Below are 20,949 nucleotides of genomic sequence, written 5' to 3'. Positions count from 1 at the left end.
ATATAAACATTTTGCCATGTATTCTTTCGTGTTTGCTGCTATCTCATTTAAATCCTGTCTGCCTAATAAACTACGAAACTAGAGTGAGACAACAGCAAACGCGGAAGAATATACATATCATGTGATGTTTATATTCGTATTATTCTTATGCCTAATAGTGATACAGTCAGAAATGAAGCACGGCAATTGACTAGATTTTTAAATCTACGATGACTCTAATTTCTGTGCAGAATGTAATGTACTAAAGAGGCGTCTGCAAAGATTTTCGAACGGAGAAAATTTTTCGCTAAACTCTAGTTCAGACCATCTTCTATCATACACAGTCTATTATTTGGTTCTTGTTGATCATTATCAAAGAAAGCAGCAGTGTAAGTAACAACAAATAGCAGTCTCTTGCCATTGTTTCGCTAATGAGACGATTCCTCTTTTAAGCCATGGTAGCGTGCACAACAGCAAGCCATGCCGTGAGCGGCAACAGGCTGTTAACACTCATTAACAGAATGCGACAAACAATGCATGACACAGTACAATAATACATTTTCAGCTTAGAGTGACGTAAACACCTATAACATAGAGAACGGCACTTATCAGATCAAAGAAAAATAAGCAATCAATTCAAACCAAACGAAGCACGTGAAAAAGGAATGGTACCCGTATAAATTCGGACGGAGCGCCTGACGCATAGCAATGTGTACCTGGTAAAGCTTAACTGCTAAGCTTACGACTCGAACCAAACTACTGTAGCTGTATTGTCATTCATTCGACCTAAATTGTGTCTCATATTACAATGGACCAACTTTGTTTCGATTTCGAGGTGTGGCCTAAAACTTTTCTCTCCCCCTTGAATTTCGAGTCTCAAATTTCAGGTGCGGCTTGGATGCGGGAAAATTTTTTTTTTCCTTGATTTCAAGTCTCATTTTTCACGTGCGACTTAGATTCGAGTGCGGCTTAGATTCGAGTAAATATGGTATTTTCATCAGCATTTTAACCAAATCGTTGCCAACTACAGTTAGTGATATGAATATAATAGAGGGAAACATTCCATGTGGGAAAAATATCAAAGAAAATAATCAATTTTTGAAAATATAATCTAATCGGATAGATAAAAAAGTTAACTTACAAGTGGCTGCAGGAAAACACACACGGAAAGATATTAAAGTTTGCAAGCTTTCAGAGCCAGTGGCTTCTTCTGGCAGAAGGATTGAGGGGAAGGAAGATTGGTGAAGGAAAAGGACTGATGGGATCTATGAAATGGGGTAGAGTTTGGGAAAGCTTTCCAGAACCCCAGGTCCGGGGAGACTTATCAGGAAGGTTGAGGAGGAAAGACTGATTGTTGGAGACTGCACCGGACAAGATTTGAAAATGTGAGAGCTTAAAGGTGGAAGATAGGGTATTATGCAAAGACACTATGCCAAAACATTGTGCATGAGTTCATGAGAGCAGAAAGCTAAGTGCATTGCATGTCAATAGAGGTTGGAGGGAGGTGGTAAAAATAGACAGGTCAGAAAATACAAGATATAGAAAACTAAAAGAGAGTGAAGGAAGGAGTAATTACTGTGAAGAAATGCTGAGACCAAAGAAATTAACGTAAATTAAGGCTAGACGGGTGTCGAGAACTGAGAACCTGTTGTAGTGCCAGTTCCCACCTGTATAGGTCTGAGAAACAGGTTGCCTAAGCCAGTACATCTTAACTGATAACTTGGTGGTAGACATGCCAATGTAAAAGGCCAAACAGTATTTTTATAGCAACTGGTACATGACATATGTCATTTCACAGATGGTTCTCCCTTTGCTAGTACATGTTTTGTTGGTTACGGGTTTGGTGTAAATGGTGGTAGGAGGGTGCATAGAGCAAGCCTTAGAGCAGGGACAGTCGAATGGTTAGGAGCTCCAGGGTAGGGAAATGTATGCAGAAGGAACATTGATTCAGAAAAGGGTATTGCACAGATTGTGAGAGTGATAAAAAGCTATTCTAGGTGTGACAGGCAATATTTCAGGCAGAATGGACTTCATCAGAGCATGATTTTAGAAAGTAATAGCCTCGTCGAAGAAGCTGATTAGTACATTGAAGACCAGGCTAATACTGAGTGACGAGTGGTATACTCCTTAGTTGTTTTTTGGATTGACCAGCTGTACCAGGATTGGACATGAAGGCCCGGGAAACCTGATTTTGAACTAGGCTGCTGGGGTAATTAGATCCGGTGGAAAATGAGGTGAGAATGGTGGTGTAGTGCTGTAAAGAGTCTACATCTGAACAAATACATCTGCCTTGAATGCCAAGGCTTTATGGAAGGGAATGTTGGACATGGAAAGGATGGTAGCTCTCAGAATGTAAGTTATGTTGTTCGTTAGCAGGTTTAATATGAACGGAAGTGTGTAGGTGACCTTCAGTGAGGATGAGATGAACTTCAAGGAAAGTGACTTGGGATTTGGAACAGGACCGTGCAAAATGTAATTGGGAAATTTATTTAGAGATTCCAAGAATTTTGAAAGGACAGCCTCACCATGAGTCCATATGGAAAAGATATCAGTAATGTATCTAAACCAAACCAGAGGCTGAAGGCTTATGGATCCCAGTAAAGCTCCATACAAACAACCTATGAGAAGGTTGGCATAGGAATGAGCCATCCTGATTCATCTTCTTGTGCCTTTGATCTGTTTGTATGTATGCCCCTCAAAGATAAAGTAGTTGTTGGTAAGTATAAAGTTGATTAAGGAGAGCGGAAAGGGTGTCATAGGTATGGAATCAGGTGGGTGCTGACTGAGGAAATGACCAGCAGCAGACTGACCATGTACATGGACAATGTTTTGTATAGAGGGAGGTGGCATCAAAGGCGACGAGCAAGGTGTACGGTGTAAGTGAGACACACACAGATTTCAGATGATCTAGGAAATAGTTGGTGTCTTTAACATAGGAAGGAAGACTTTGTACTAGACCAGGGGCACAGCCCAGGGAACCAGGATGGCTCCTTCCTGTGCCAAATTTTTTTGGATCGATTGTAGAGGGCTTTCTTGGGATGCATAAGCCTTCAGCCCCTGGTTTGGTTTCAGGGCATTGGTGATCTTTGCCATATGAAGTCATGGTGAGGCTGACCTTTCAAAATTCTGGGAATCTTGAAACACATGTTCCCATATAAATTTCACATGACCGTGTTCCAAATCCCATGCCACTTTACTTGATGTTGATTTCGTTCTCACCGAAGGTTAGCAACACACCTTCTGCTAACAGTAAACATACTAACAAACACGTTTTGACAGTTGCCATCCTTTTGATATCAAACATTACCTCCCATATAGCCATGTTAGTCAAGACAAATATATTTCTTCAGATGCAGTCTCTTTACAGCAACACACCACCAGTCTAACCTCAGTTTCCACTGGATGTAATTACCCTACCAGTCTAGTTTAAAAGCAGGTTTCCTGGGGCATCACATCCAATCCTGGTACTAATGATTGATCCAAAAAGTAACTTATGAGTACATCACTCAGTATTAGCCCAGTCTTGAATGTATTAATCAGCTACTGCAAGAAGGCTATTACTTCCTAAAATCATGCCCTGAAGTGAAGTCCATTCTGTCTGGCATATTGCGCACCACACCTAGAATAGCTTTTCATCACCCTTCCAACCCCCACAGTATCATTCTCAGCTCCTATGCTCCTTCTGCACCCATCTCCCTGCCCTATAACTCCTACCTGTGTTACCATTCATGCTGTATGATGTGCCCTATGCATCTTCCTATCACTACCTATACAAACCTTGTAACTAGCAAAACACATACTATCAAAGGGAGAGCCATCTGTGAAATGACACAAGTTGTATACCAGCTGCTATGTAAACACTGTTTCACCTTTTACATCAGCATGACTACCCACAAGTTATCAGGGAGGATGAATGGAAATTGCATGATAATATTGTCTTGACTGTAGAAAAGAGAAAGGAGAAATCTCCTGAAAGTCTCTAATAAATTATGCTTGTAACTAGTACTACAATGTTCAAAATTGACAAGAGGGGTGTCTTACTTAGAAAATGCCAGGAGATGCAGAAAGATACCAGCTGTATTACTTCATGGTGAGAAAGAAATTAAAAATTCGCATAATGAAATTTAAGTTGTGTCCTGCTGCAGGTAGAGACTGTGGTCTATTTTGTAATGTTGAAGACTATGCTGAAATTTAAAGAATCTTCAGGAAGAATCAGTGCACAAAGAAGTGCTGTATTGAAGTAATAAGGAGTGATTATGTGAGTTTTAATTTGCCTCAGGCCATAAATATGGTGATAATGAATATAATAGTAGTTAGTTCAATTGAAGGGTAATGGACTTACCTAAAAAGGGCAAGTTAAACAGACAAATATAGGCATAAGGAGGGTAGCTCCAAAGAAATTGTAGATAACAGAAGAGGGAATTTAATTGATAGGTGGAGAAGGAACTAGAAAAATGTTCAGGCAAAGACAGGAATACAGCAATATAAGCCACCTAAAAGTGAAATCACTAGAAAGTGCATGGAAATTAAAGGAAAATAGCTACAAGAAAATGTTAAGAAATCTAAAAGGAAATGATCCTTTGAAGGACAGAATAACGATATAGAAAATTCAGAATAACTTTTCAATAATTAAATAGCAAAGGCTTCAATGTTAAGAGTGCAAAGGTAATTCCATTCTTAAACACAGAGGAGAGAGCACATAGATGGAGAGAGTTCATTGAGAGCATCTGCAAAGGAGAATCACTATCTGATGATGTGAGGGGAAACAAAATGGGTGTTAATTTGGGGGATGTAAGGACCCAGTAATAGACTCAGAGCTTGACAGGTCATTGGAATATTTGCAATCAAACAATATTCCTTCAGAATTTATAGAAGCATCATGGGAAATAGCAAGCAAATAGTTACATAGGGTAGTGTGTGGAATCTGTAAGGCAGAGACATTCCCTCAGACTTTGGGAAGAATATCACTCACAGATAGCAATAGCAGCTAAATGCGAGAAATATCACACCATAATCTTGATACCTCATGCATCCAAGTTGCTGACCAAAACTTAGGATTTGCCAACATAGAAAATGCCTTTGGCAGTGCAAAATGTTCAAAATCTTAGAACAGGCAAAACAAGTAATGTTCAATATATTGAAGTACCAAGAACAATTTTTAAAGATGGAGAACCAAGAGAGAAAGGTTTAGATTAAAAGGTCATAAGCTGGTATAATAAACTTTCTCCACAACTGTTCAAGTTGTGTACAGAAGAAGCAAGACAAGAAATGTTGCTGTTGATGTTTCTATTCTCTTTGAATCCAGAGAAGAAATAAAGAACCTATTGGATGGAATGAGCATCTACAGAACACAGAATATGGATGGAGTGTAAAACAAAGAAAGATGAAACTATTAAAAATCAGCAGAGATGACCTTAGTAACAAATCTAAAATCAAAAGTGGTCAGCTCATAGTATATGAATGAAGAAATTCTGTTAACTTGGATGTAAAATAACACATCATAGACAAAGCAAAGAGGATGGAAGAAGCAGACTAGCAAAGGCCAAAAGAAGTTTATGTATCAAAGTTAGGCTATAATTTAAGAAAGAAATGTGTGACAATGTACAACTGGAGCATAGCGTTCTATGTAAATGAAATTTTGGCTGTGAGGAAATGGGAAAAGAAGAGAACCTAAGCATTCTAGATATGGTGTTAGATATGGTGTTACAGGAGGACACTAAAATGTTTGTGAACTGATTATACAAGAAATGAGGAATTCTGCACAGAATCAACAAGGAAAGCAATATTTTTAAAACACTAACTAGAAGAAGGGGCATGATCCTGAGACGTGATAAGACATCAGGAGTTAACTTCCATTATAGTAGAGGGATCTAAAGACAGCAAAAATTTTAGGGCAAGACAGAAATTGGAATATATGGGACAAATATTGAGGATATTGAGTTTAAATGGTACTCTGATAGAAAGAGATTGTTACTAGAGAGGAAATTGTGGTGGGCCTCATAAAATCAGTAAGACGATGTTTAGAAATAAAATATGTAGTCAACTTTTTTGCACGTAAAAGTAAAATGTTGTTGTTGTGGTCTTCAGTCCAGAGACAGCTTTGATGCAGCTCTCCATGCTACTCTATCCTGCGCAAGCTTCTTCATCTCACAGTACCTACTGCAACCTACATCCTTCTGAATCTGTTTAGTGTATTCGTCGCTTGGTCGCCCTCTACGATTTTTACCCTCCACACTGCCCTCCAATACTAAATTGGTGATCCTTTGATACCTCAGAATATGCCCTGCCAACCGATCCCTTCTTCTAGTCAAGTTGTGCCACAAATTTCTCTTCTCTCCAATTCTGTTCAATACCTCCTTGTTAGTCATGTGCTCTACCCATGTAATCTTCAGCATTCTTCTGTAGCACCACATTTCGAAAGCTTCTATTCTCTTCTTGTCTAAACTATTTATCGTCCATGTTTCACTTCCATACATGGCTACACTCCATACAAATACTTTCAGAAACGACTTCCTGACACTTAAATCTATTCTCGATGTTAACAAATTTCTCTTCTTCAGAAACACTTTCCTTGCCATTGCCAGTCTACATTTTATATCCTCTCTACTTTGACCATCATCAGTTATTTTGCTCCCCAAATAGAAAAACTCCTTTACCACTTTAAGTGTCTCATTTCCTAATCTAATTCCCCCAGCATCACCTGGTTTAATTCGACTACATTCCATTATCCTTGTTTGCTTTTGGTGATGTTCATCTTATATCCTCCTTTCAACATATTGTCCATTCCGTTCATCTGCTCTTCCAGGTCCTTTGCTGTTTCCGACAGAATTACAATGTCATTGGTGAACCTCAAAGTTTTTATTTCTTCTCCATGGATTTTAATACCTACTCTGAATTTTTCTTTTGTTTCCTTTACTGCTTGTTCAATATACCGATTGAATAACATCAGGGATAGGCTACAACCCTGTCTCACTCCCTTCCCAACAACTGCTTCCCTTTCATGCCCCTCGACTCTTATAACTGCCATCTGGTTTCTGTAGAAATTGTAAATAGCCTTTTGCTCCCTGTGTTTTACCCCTGCCACCTTCAGAATTTGAAAGAAAGTATTCCAATCAACATTGTCAAAAGCTTTCTCTATGTCTACAAATGCTAGAAATGTTGGTTTGCCTTTCCTTAATCTATTTTCTAAGATAAGTCGTAGGATCAGTATTGCCTTGCGTGTTCCAACATTTCTACAGAATCCAAACTGATCTTCCCCAAGGTCAGCTTCTACCAGTTTTTCCATTCATCTGTAAAGAATTTGTGTTAGTATTTTGCCGCCATGGCTTATTAAACTGATAGTTCATATCTGTCAACACCTGCTTTCTTTGGGATTAAAATTATTATATTCTTCTTGATGTCTGTGGGTATCCACCTGTCTCATACATCTTGCTCACTAGATGGTAGAGTTTTGTTAGGCCTGGCTCTCCCAAGGCTGTCAGTAGTTCTAATGGAATGTTGGAATGTTGTCTACTCCTGGGGCATTGTTTTGACTTAGGTCTTTCAGTGCTCTGTCAAACTCTTCACGCAGTATCATATGTCCTATTTCATCTTTATCTACATTCTCTTCCATTTCTATAATATTATCCGCAAGAACATCACCCTTGTATAGGCCCTCTATATACTCCTTCCACCTTTCTGCTTTCCCTTCTTTGCTTAGAACTTAGTTTCCATCTGAGCTCTTGATATTCATGCAAGTGGTTCTCTTTTCTCGAAAGGTCTATTTAATTTTCCTATAGGCAGTATCTATCTTACCCCTAGTGATATGCGCCTCTACGTCCTTACATTTGTCCTGTAGTCATCCCTGTTTAGCCATTTTGCACTTCCTGTCGATCTCATTTTTGAGACGTTTGTATTCCTTTTTGCCTGCTTCATTTACTGCATTTTTATATGTTCTCCTTTCTTCAATTAAATTCAGTATCTCTTCTGTTACCCAAGGATTTCTATTAGCCCTCGTCTTTTTACCTACTTGATCCTCTGCTACCTTCACTATTTCATCTCTCAAAGCCACCCATTCTTCTTCTACTGTATTTCTTTTCCCCATTCTTGTCAATCGTTCCCTAATGCCCTCCATGAAGCTCTCTACAACTTCTGGTTCTTTCAGTTTATCCAGATCCCATCTCCTCAGATTCCACCTTTTTGCAGTTCATAACCAATAGAGTGTGTGTGGTTAGAGTCCACATCTGCCCCTGGAAATGTCTTACAATTTAAAATCTGGTTCCTGAATCTCTTCTTACCATTATGTAATCTATATGAGACCTTCCAGTATCTCCAGGCTTCTTCCATGTATACATCCTTCTTTTATGATTCTTGAATCAAGTGTTAGATATGATTAAGTTATGCTCTGTGCAAAATTCTACCAGGCAGCTTCCTCTTTTATTCCTTACTCCCATTCCACATTAACCTAATAAATTTCCTTCTCACCCTTTTCCTACTATCGAGTTCCCGTCACCCATGACTATTAAATTTTCATCTCCCTTCACTATCTGAATAATTAATTTTATCTCATCGTACATTTCATCAATCTCTTCATCATCTGTGGAGCTAGTTGGCGTATAAACTTGTACTGCTGTGGTAGGCGTGAGCTTCGTATCTATCTTGGCCACAATAATGCGTTGACTATGCTGTTTGTAGTAGCTTACCCGCAGTTCTATTTTCCTATTCATTATTAAACCTACTCCTTCATTACCCCTATTTGATTTTGTATTTGTAACCCTGTATTCTCCTGACCAGAAGTCTTGTTCCTCCTGCCACCGAACTTCACTAATTCCCACTATATCTAACTTTAACCTATCCATTTCCCTTTAGAAGTTTTCTAAGCTACCTGCCCGATTAAGGGATCTGACATTCCACTCTTCGATCCGTAGAATGCCAGTTTCATTTCTCCTCATAACAATGTCCTCTTGAGTAGTCCCCGCCCAGAAATCCAAATGGGGAACTATTTAACCTCCGGAATATTTTACCCAAGAGGACGCCATCATCATTTAACTATGCAGTAAAGCTGCATGCCATCAGGAAAAATTACGGCTGCAGTTTCCCCTTTCTTTCAGCCAATTCGCAGTACCTGCACAGCAAGGTCGTTTTGGTTAGTGTTACAAGGTCAGATCAGTCAATCATCCTGACTGTTGCCCCTGCAACTACTGTAAAGGCTGCTGCCCCTCTTCAGGAACCACACGTTTGTCTGGCCTCTCAACAGATACCCCTCCATTGTGGCTGCACCTACGGTACAGCTATCTGTATCACTGAGACCTGCAAGCTTCCCCACCAATGGCAAGGTCCATGGTTCGTGGGGGGTGGGGGTGGGGGGGGGTAAGTAAATAATACATTTTTTTGTGAAGAGGTTTAACATCTTGCATTCATTAATTTACTTTTAATACTTGGTGAAATGCTTCTCTTAAGCACAGACGTGAGCTAAGTCATTTTTTTTTCATTATTAATAATTCTGTAAAGAACATCTCACTAAAAGTGTAATGTGGTGGTGTTATGGATGTCATTTGTATCTCTGTTAAGGTATATTGTGCTGCAATGTTTATTGAAAACAGTTTTTGTAAATTTGTTTTGACCATTGAGTTTTATTAAGCATAGAAATTTGCTGTAAGTTTGGACTTCATATAGTATTGATATTGAGAGGATATAGGTGGCAGAAAATTTTAAAAATAGTCTTCTGTACCCTCACAGTATCAAAGTAAATGGTTTATAATTTGAACTGTTTCAGGTGTGACAAATGTAGTGCATCATTTGCCTGTTCAGCACGACTTACAGTCCATCAGAAATCTGTTCATGGCCCTCGAACATATCAGTGCACCACATGCAGTAAAGCTTTTCAGACCAAACACCACTTAGAACGCCATCAAGTCATCCATACAAAGAAGCGCCCATTCAAGTGTCCATATTGTTCTTATTCTTGTAATGCACAAGGTAATATGATCAAACATGTCAGGACTGTTCATGGCCGATTGGATTTCTCCTATCGCAGGTAAGTAATATTTGACATTGTGCCGAACTTTTCAGTTGAATTGAAAAAAGTGCTACTTATTTACTAGCTGAATATTTTATGAAGAATTTGTATCATACCATTTCCCAGCACATACATTAGGACTTCTGTACTTAAAAATAACTTTTTCCATGATGTAATAGATGTTATACTTTAATGACCTGCTTGGATAGCTGTGCGTATTAAAGTGCCACTTCAGGAACAGGGAGGTGTGCTGCTTCCGTATCGTAGCTACATGCCAGATTAACAACAAAGGTTGGTGTGCTGGCCAATCTAAATGTGGTTCTTCGGCAGTTTCCCACATACCACTAGGTATATAACAGGCTGGTATTCAACTCTCACTTCAGTTACATGATTTGCAAACATTTAGAAAGCTCTCACTTTCACGTGAATAACAATACGTGCAGACAGCTGGGGTACACATCTTCTGTTCTGGAAAGTAATAGGGTGGCAACACTAATGGCATCCAGCCACCCATCAAAATTCACCATGCCAAATCTGTTCATAACCAAACCAACCTTGCATCGATGCGGGACAAATGCACAAAAAAGAAAGAAGAAGAGGTGCTACATTTTCATACATGCGCTGTTACAATGTATGTGGTGCATCTGCTACTCCCAGTTTATTACTGAGATGTCTGCTTCATATACTTCTCAGCACTCCAAACACAAGTTTATTTTCTCACATTGAGAGCTGTCAAAGATATTAAAAAAAAATGCTTTTCTGTTGTTAGAAAACAGCCCTATAGTATGTTCCTAGATTAAAATGTTATGGATCTTGATTGTGTAACTTACTTTGTGTCATTCTCTGTGTAATGACTTGTTTAAACCGTAACTCACTCATATTGTCTGTTCGTAAAATATTATTGTCATCCACAGTGTGTTACATGCTGTGTGTGGAGAGAAGCCATCTAATTTTTTGCAGAAACACTCAAATTTCTGACTTTGAGATACTGAACTTTTTGTTATTGTCATCAAACAAACAGGTCTTATGCAGTCAAAGCATTGGCAAAATTTATTTGTAAAAGTTGAGGAGGAGCTCACAAAAGAACTTGTGTTCTACAGTTATTTCTTCATTGCCTGACAACAGCTGGTGATAAGGAACACTAGTTATATAGCTAGAATTTGACATCAGTTTAGGTCTGTCTTGCTTCTACTATCCTTTGTAGCAGAATTTTTTGAGGAAACACTCAAAAAATCATTAATAATAACACGTTAAGTTGCATATTTTGCAATTATCTTTTGGTTTAAAGTATCATTTTAATTGATTCAACCATGAGTTCTTGTAAAAACATTGCCTTAACTACATGAAACACTTTTTTGCCATGTTTGGCAGAACATTATTGCATATGTAACAATATCAACACTGTCAGGAAAAGGATAGATTGCTACTCCCCATAAAGATGACAGTTTGAGTTGTACATAGGCACAGCAAGAAGACTGTTACACATTTAGCTTTTCACCAAATCCTTCTTATAAAAAGGAAACACACACATTCATTCACACAAGCAAGGACACCTCATGCGCACACAACAGCCATCTCTGACAGCTCAAACCATAATGCAGCTGTTAAGTTGAATGAAAGCAGCAATCTGGAGGGGGCAGGGAAGAGTAAGGGACAGCTGGATACTGGTGGAGAGAGAGAAGAGTGCTACGTGGCAGGGGTTGTAAGGACTAGATAGAGGCATGACAAGACTACCAGGCACAACGTCTTCAGCCTGAGAGGCAGGGAAGTAGGGGGTGGGGGGGTGGGGGAGGAAAGGGGGGGGGATGTGTTGTAAGGTAAACCTCCATTTGCACAGTTCAGAAAAGCTGGTGATGGTGGGAGGATCCAGATGGCCTGGGCTGTGAACCAGCCATTGAAATCAAACATGTTATGTTCAGCTGCACATTGTGCCACAGGCTGGTCTAGCTTGCTCTTGGCCACAGTTTGGTGGTGGATGTTCATCCTGGAGGATAGCTGGTTGGTGGTCATACCAATATCAAAAGTTATGAAGTGATTGCAGCAGAAGTGATACCTGACATGACTGCTTTCAAAGGTGGCCCAGCCTCTGATGGGGTAGGGTAAGCCAGTGGCAGGACTGTAATAGGAAGTTCTGGGTGGGTGGATTGGGCAGGTCTTGCATCTGGGTCTTCCACAGGGGTATGATCCTTGCGGCAAGCAGTTGGGATTGGGAATGGCATAGGGATGGACTAGGATGTTGTGAAGGTTGGGTGGGCAATGGAGCAGCACTTTAAGAGTGCAAAAGACCTTGGGTAGTAAATGCACCATTTCAGGGCATTGACAGGTAATCAAAGCCCTGGAAAAGGATGTAGTTCTGTTGTTCCAGCCTGTGGTGATACAGGGTGACGAAGGGGCACTCCTCTGTAACTGGTTCTTCTGGTTCTTGGGGGGGGGGGGGGGGGATGTCACGAGAGATACTAAGTCTGGGGAAGGCCTTGGCGAGACCATCAGCATTCTGGTCAAGAGAGTCCTTGTCACCACAGAAACACTGTCCCCAGTTGGTCAGGCTATGTAGGAGGGATTTTTTGAAGTGGAAGGTATGACAGCTGCCAAAATGCAGATACTGCTGTTTGTTGGTGGGTGTAGCTGGAGCCATCAGAGAGGAGGTGGTCAACACATGGGAAGGTGGAACACTGGTTTGATGAGTACCAGGTGAAGCAAATAAGAGGCAAGATGTTGAGGCTGTGAAGGAATGAGGGTTGGGTGTCTTAGCTGCGAGTATAGATAATGAAAGTATCATCAATTTGACATTTTGGGAGGCTATGAAGATTTCATCTAGATGCCCTATAAACAGATTGACACAGGAGGATGCCATGGCAGTGCCATGACAGTGTCAGCGACAATGATTATGGGATGACTTTAATTATTGCATTTACAAGTTACCATTTCATTATGATATGAGGAACAGATAATTTCTAACTATCTGGTGTAATTTACATATATTAAAAGAGATGTAGTTTTTGTCAGAAGAGACAAGGGATTAAAAATCGAGTCTGAAATTTTGTGTGTGAGAACTTAATTACCTCCAAACACAAAATGGCTATGTTTCTTTGGCTGTCTTTCCATGATCGCAGTATGCTTGATATAAATGAAAAGCAGCAAATTCATAACTGTATGCGACAGATGTATATACATTAGGCAGGTACAATATGTAGTCATTAATGTTGTTGTTTTTGTATTGTTAGTGTGTAGTGTATTATAGTCAGATGGAAGTATTATAATTCATATAGTACTCCATTAATACAAAATACATTTTTTTGTGGGCAAGCTTTCATGAGTTCCACACCAGTTCTGTATTACTTCTCTGTATTTATTTTGTTCATTGACATGTGACCTTCAAGTGTAGAATCACCACTACCTAGGAAGAGAGGTCTTTAAGGACTGGAAGTAGTCTGTAGTGGATGTAGTAGATATCTACATTTTAATGCACCTAGGAGATGGTGGTGGTGGTGGTGGTGGTGGTGGTGGTATCTTAAAGAGGTGGAGCAGACATGAAAAGAATCTATCAGGGCTGCGTGCTGTTGGAAGGCATAGTTATTGTATAACAACAGCAAGAGCACCTAGTTAATGATGATTAGTAAAGCTTACATGTTGTTAAAACACACACACACACACACACACACACACACACACACACACACACACACAAAAGCACCCGTGCATGCTCAAAACACCACCACCGCTTATGTTTTCAGCTATCAGTTCAGATAATCTAGCTAATGATATTTTCCATGTTTTCCCTAAATTAGTTAAGGTAAATTCTAGGACAATTCTTTTGAATGAATGTAGCTGATTTCCTTCTCCATCATTGTTCTACATGGGCTTTTGCTGTGCCTTTAATCACTTCATCATCAAAGGGATGTTTATGGCTTAACATCATGTTTTTCTGCCTTCTTGTGTGAGATTCTCACTACTGGCCTAGACATGTTAGTGGGATATTAAGTGGAAGTGGGAGAAGTGGGATTTAATAAATATCTGAGAGATATAAATTGGATCCCCTCAGGGGCTCAAACTCTTTAATGCGTATATGTATGGCAAGTGTGGGGCTCCACTCCATTGCATTACTTCTTCTGTAGGACAGATTCCTTGTTGATGACATGGCTTTTTTGTAGGACATGGTTATGGTTTCTCCCATTTTTTTTCTGAACATTATTTTCCCAAACATGTTTTAATTAGCTTATGGTTGTTATTGGCATCTGGAATTGACCTCCAATTTTTCAAAATTATACAGAAGTACAGGTTGCACAGGTAAGGTCACCCGGTATCTAACATGTGAGAGGTCATCAGGTACCCTAAGGTGGTAGCCACTGGCCAACACAGGGAACGTGCCATTGATGACTGAGTTGTTACCTCTCTGTGCATACCAAGGAGTAGGTGTCTGTCTTTTTGGAGACTTTGGACAATGACCATTAAGCCAGATGGTCATTGCTCTGCCTGGGTGGCACTTGGGTCGAGAGCCCTCAACCAGAAGAGATAGCACCATGGGGGATATCATATACACTGAAAAGACCTAAGTTATCATCTGGTGGCTGTGATACTCCAGCAGTCTCTTCAGAAGGATCTGACTGTTTCAGTACAAATTGTTGTGGCCCCAGGAAGACAAAAGTCAAAATCAAGCGAACTGCAGAATGTGTTTCTCTCAGATCCTGGCTTGCACTTGTAATGATGGACGGTCCTTTGTAGTTAATAACAAAAATATGTTTGGAGGAATATTTCTCCCTTCTAAACTAGGAAGTGGTTCTGTCTTAGTTAAAACAGTGACTGCTATCCAGTCCTGAGTGTTACTCTCTTACAAGAAACTTGGTGACACTTGTGTAACTGTATCCTAATAAGAGCCTGAACGTAGATGTTGTCAGTGTTCAGATGCCCTTTCATTCTACATTTCAAGCAATAGTAGTGCGAGTGTGAATGACTGTTACAGTGTCTGGTAATGGCATTCTAATTGACCAACTTCTTTCCAACCTTGATCTGTGACCACTCAACGATAGTACCTCTACCCATTGTGTGCACCCGCCTCCCAATGGCACCTTCCCAGGTACTGACCTTATGATCTCTTGCCCTAGTGTTGTTGTTTCACTACTGTGGTTACTGTCAGCAATCACTTTCTGATGTATCAGTTATTAGTCACTGCTAGATGGACTGATTGTCATGTCAGGCCCTCTGCAGGGCCAGCTTGCAATTGTGTACCTCTGCTGTCACTCTCACACACTGTCCACCATATTGTATCAACGAGGTTGTAGAAGTCACCTATCTTACTAGAATTACTTCCCTCAGGGTTCCATGTTGATTGTTAAATTCTTCCTTATCACAATTGGTGAGCTGTGTTGGACCAGTGGATACCTTCGCTTTGTATATTGATGATTTTTGCATTTGTATGGCTCCCAATTGGGAGACTCAGTTGAACATTAACTACAAAGAGCCCTTTGACCCTTTCCCGTGGTTTTGAGTTGTATCCTGCTAATACACTAATAATGCATTTCTGTTGTCATGGCATGCTTTAGTTCAATGCTGAACACTGCTTGACTGTCCAGCACTTGGACATTGTAACTCAGTTCTGATTTTTTGGTACAGTTCTTTGATAAAAACCTGAAATGACCCCATATTCATTAACTTAAGACTAGATGCATGCAGAAGCTTAACACTCTTTGCTTCATTGACCACACCTTTGGGGGTGAACGTCATGCTACTCTACTCCATATTTAGTGGGCTGTGTTCTCATCTTGACTGGACTGTGGTTTCCAGGTCTGTGGTTCAATGGCACATTCAAATTTGAAATTATTGGATCAGGTATGTCATAGTGGAGCAAGACTGGTCACCAGTATTTTTCAGAAGATCTCATAGACACACTCCTTATAGATGCGAGGACCTTAACTTTTCAGTTCCAAGAGTACCACCCCTAGCTCTCTTGCACAGTCACTGTAAGATGATTTCCTAATCATCCAGTTTATCAAATTCTTTTTTGGTATAGTGTGTGTCGGTCACCCTCAGGTGGATCTTCCTCCACCTTCCCTCCTTAAAAGTTGCCTCCCCACCCCCCTCCTCCGTATTCCCATCCACTTCTCTTTGGGTGGTACTCAGACCATGAATTAGACTGATTTAGGTCAAGAACCTAAAGTTTAAGTGCCGACATAGCCTTTTGGTGTTTGTTATTCTCAGTTCTGCGGGACATCAGGATGCTTGTCATTTGCTCTGATGTCTCTGAAACCATGAATAGGACAGGATAAGCTTTCACCTCTCTCATTAGTCAGGAACCACATTCATTGCTGAGAATATCTATTTTGTGGTGGAGCAGATGGCCATTAACAGAGTCCTATGCTTCAGTAAACAGATGTCACTCGACACTGTTTTAATTTGTAGTGACTTGGTGAGTGGTGTGCAGGCTGTTGATCAATGTTGCTCTTGTCAGACAGTGATATCTGCTTCATGACCTCTTGTCTGACCACCTTAGTTGTACAACCTGCTTGGTTCATTTTTCTGGGTCCCAAGTCATGTGAGTGTCCAGGAGAATGAACTGGCTGATCCTTTGGCTGGAGAAGTAATTGCTCATCTAATATTTACTCTAATGAACCCAGGTGTGGATTTGCACTCACTTACTGATGCGACAGCAATTGGTGAGCTACTACCTCCTCTAGTAAGCTCACTACTATCAGGGAGACTACAACTGCATGATGTTCTTCCACAATTTCATTCCAGAAGAAATCCACCATTCTATGATGCCAGTGCATATGTCATACCAAATTAACCCATAGTTTTATCTTGTGTAATGAGCATGACAGACAACAGCTCACATGCTGTTGGAACTGCTCTCCTCCTGGCTCTCCACGCCAAGGGTGGCCATCAGGTTTTTTTCCGCTATAATGGTGGCAGATGATGTACTGGCAGTAGAAGTGGTCTTCATTTCCCCTAAGAAAGCTGTTTTTATTTTCGACCCTACCTCCTCAACCAGCTGTCGTGGCCATTCCTCTTTTACTCTGATTTTTAATTTTCTGCCTCACTCTGTTTTACATGTTTAGGAGTGCCCCCTCATATAGCACTCGAATAAATGCAAGGCATTAATAATTGCATATCCTAGATACTAGCTGATGATGAAAGAACAGTTGAACAGGTTTTTTTCTTGCCCTCGATAACACTGTTCAGTTCTCATCTTTAACATTTTGCCTATGTTGAATCGGGGTGTTACGGTTGTGTGAGAGGCGCCTCATGCTGCATTCTGGCCCTGGGAAAATCTCGATTGCACTCACCCACCTTCCAAACCAATTATTTCTCTCACCTTGTTTTACAATTGCAGAGCTCACTGGTGTTCATTAAGCTTTGAACCTCTTCACTTTTACTATTATAGATCTCCTCTCAACCTGACTGGAATTGTTAATGCCATTACTGTCTTAACCATGAGTTGGCTCAGCAATGGTTCAGATATACGTAGGTTACTCTCATTGCAAATGACGGGGGGGGGGGGGGGGGGGGGAGATTGTAGTAGGAGGGTTGTCTGCTCTCTTACCTGCAGACTTTTATTTCATATCATCCAGTCATTTCTTACCTCTGGCATCAATATTGGTCTCATTGCCTTAATTTCACCATTCCTACAAAATGCCACAATTTAATCGGATTTCTGGCTGATGCTATCCACTCCAGAAGCACTATCCCACAAGTGATGAACTGATGACCTAGCTGTTTATTCTCTTAACACCAAACCAAACAACAAATTGTAGATTACAGTGCCAGTTTTTTAATTACTGCATGTGAATGTTGCAGTTGCCCCATATGAGAAAATCTCTGTTCAAATACATACCTACTGATACACTTAATTTTTCCTAGTTAAGATGTTAATAAGAGGAACTACAATAGGGTGAAAGGTTCATGGCTCAATCCATTTCAATTTGTTGTCAGTTTTATTATTCCAGTTGTAAGGAGGTTAACTGTTAAGATCTATTTTTTCCATTTCCTGCGTAAATAACAGGACAGAAGAAAGTAAATTAAAAATAATGAAAGGAAGCTCTTCTTGCTGCAGAAAAATATGAAAACCATTGTATACATCTTCATCCATACCCTGTGAGCCACTGCGAAGTGTGTGGCAAGAGCACTTCTCATTTTACCATGTGTTGCGATTTCTTTTCGTTACATTTGTGTATGTACAGCGGTAAAAGTAACTATTTAAATGCCTCTGTGTGTGCTGTAATTAATTAATTAATATAATCTTGTCTTCATGGTCCTTGTGGGTGCAATGAATAGAAGACTATCAATAAATATAAATAAATAAATGGTTTATTTGTCCATAATAACTTAACAGTCGTGAACGTAGTCAGTTTACAAACATAAGATCATTCAAAAAAGTGCGGAAGTAAAGATAAATTATGCACAGTAACATTAGAAATCTTTGATGAAGTACAAACATTTATCAGTTAACAGTTGCTTTAATTTTGTATTAAATATGTTTCCTTTTAACAATTTTATATTATTTGCAAACCTGTTATAAAAATATCTTCCATCAGGAAGTGGACTATGATCTATTGCTCTTTTATTACTAAATTTTATGTGCTAATCCTCTCTTTTTTGTATTATAGTTATGGATTTCACTATTGATTACACTATGCACCATATTTTCTGTTACCAGCAGTATAGTTTTGAGAACATAACAATGAATATACTGTTAGTATGTTATTCTTAATGAAATATTCTCTACAGGACTGATGCTTATTAATATTAACTATAATCCTAATTGTTCTTTTGTGCTCTAAAAGCCCTATCCATAAATACCATTGGTGCCCCACCCCAAATCTCAATACAATATTGCAGGTGGGAGTGTATAATTCCAAAATAGATTTGTCTTAAAACAAGTTGCGCTATTATCCTAGAAAGGCGTTTTAGCAGGTATGTGTTACGGTAGATATTTTTTACACATGTAGCTGATGTTCTCCTTCCATATAAGATGTTCGTCTACTATAATACCCAGGAATTTAGGTTTATCAATTGTTTCAAATGATAGCTCTGGTTCTGTATCCACTTGTCTTGATTTTTAATTTTCCAGAAACTCCATCAGAATTGTCTCGTCCTTATTTAGTGCCAATTTGTTTTTAGTGAGATATTCTGTGATGAGGCTAATGTTCCTTGCATTATTTTGCACTGCTAACTGTTTTGTAGAGCCCCAACTTAAGAAAGATCAGCATAATTTACTAGGTTTGAATTATTATATGATTGATGTACACAATAAACAAAAAAAGGACCAATAATGCTTCTCTGAGGGACTCCACAGTTAAGAATTCTATACGATGATTTAACTGTTTGTTTATGTTTCCAGTTGTATAACACAGCTTTACACATTATCTCCTGTCAGCAAGGTAAGATCTTAACATATCTAATGCTACTCCTCTGGCTCCATAAGTTTCTAATTTATCTAGAAGATTTACAGAGTCAAAAGCCTTGGATAGGTCTAAAAAGGTGTCAACAACTTTGTTTCCATCATCAAGTTTATTCAGTAACACTTGCAAAAATGTAGCTGCAGCTGTTATTGTAGACTGGCCCTTCCTGAAACCATGCTGACAGTTTTTTAATAGTTTGTACTTACAGAAAAATGATTCAACTTGATCAAGAAGTAGCCTTTCCAATAGCTTACTAAGTATTGATGTCAATGAAATAGGCCTATAATTTTGTTTATCTGTAGTTAGTCCCTTTTTATGCCCTGGTCTTATTTTAGTGACTTTTAACAGGTCAGGAAATGACCCCTGACTGAAAGAACTGTTTATTAAATATGGTAGTGGCTTTATTAATTCATTACTACATTCTTTCAGAAATTTCGCTGAGATGTCATCCCAGCCACTGGATGTATTTGCTTTTAAGTTGGAAATGGTTTTCAAGGTTTCCAATTCTGTAACACACCTCAGAAGGAATAAATTACTGCCATTACTGGGATTCAGCACCTGTGGTGTATCGACCACATTCTGCCTGCTCATCTTAGTAAACTGATATATAAATCTCTCACAGACTTCCTTTGGGTCACTCAGCAATTTTTCATTGTCACTTATTATTATGTTATTGCACACTGCATTGGCGCTTCCTCCTCTTTCCTTATTTACTACACTCCACACTGTTTTGGTAAAATTAATAGATTGCCTCGTCTGCTCAGCATATATCTATGCTTTTAAAGTCTTAAGTGATTCCCTTTAGGTTTTCTACAGGCTTTGTATTTAGTTTGGAAGTACTGCAGTTTGGTGTCTCTAAAAAGAATATATAAGTCCTTTGTATCTTCCTTTAATTTTATCATGTTACGTGCAAATTTAAGATTCTTGGAACTGTCAATTTTCTTTAGTATTTTGACCACTGGACACACTTGATTAAGACAATGGGTTAATGTTGTATAAGATTTCTCACTTTTCATTGAGATCATGTATTTCATATAGGCCTGCCTGATGCCAATTTATGTGTGCCAGGAATCCCTTTAATGCATGATAGTCAAGCTTTCTTTCATAGGTAAATAGATCCCCATCAGATCCTATTTTTTTGTCTGTAAGAAGCTCTAGGACTAATGCCCTATGATCTGAAATGTGGTTCTCAACAGTTCTAACTACAAGGTCTTCCTGTCTTAAGTTTTTAATAACATGGTTAATATATTTATTAATTTAGATTTTTTGCTGTGGAGACATCAATATGATGGCTTATACAAATGTCAAGTACATTTACAAATATAAAATACATTTAGATTTTACCTTACAGGTATTAATTAAACAGTAAATTTTTTATACGTTATTCTACAGCTCTTAAACTTAACCATTTAAAATTTGTTGAGTGAATAGCCACACTTTTCAATTAAGAATTCTTTTAGTTTCAATTTGAATTGCTTTTTATTACTGTTCTTCATGGACTCTGGCAGTTTATTATACCATAGCAGTCCTTTAGTATATGGGCTCTGATCCATCATTTTTAATCTTGTTCTTTGTCGG

The 20,949-nt window shown here is 39.1% G+C and overlaps 1 protein-coding gene across 4 annotated transcripts in view; it reads left to right on the top strand.

Moving 5' to 3' along the window:
- LOC124622147 (zinc finger protein 761-like) overlaps positions 1-20,949 on the top strand; it is a 164,406-nt gene that overhangs the window by 117,948 nt on the left and 25,509 nt on the right. For all 4 annotated transcript variants that reach the window (XM_047147782.1, XM_047147781.1, XM_047147783.1 and 1 more), the window contains one exon: positions 9,734-9,994. In XM_047147782.1, the coding sequence (XP_047003738.1) occupies positions 9,734-9,994 (261 nt within the window). The remainder of the gene's footprint in view (positions 1-9,733; positions 9,995-20,949) is intronic.

Source organism: Schistocerca americana, chromosome 7, assembly GCF_021461395.2.
Source record: "Schistocerca americana isolate TAMUIC-IGC-003095 chromosome 7, iqSchAmer2.1, whole genome shotgun sequence".
NCBI lineage: Eukaryota > Metazoa > Arthropoda > Insecta > Orthoptera > Acrididae > Schistocerca > Schistocerca americana.
This window is presented reverse-complemented; position numbering and strand designations above follow the sequence as displayed.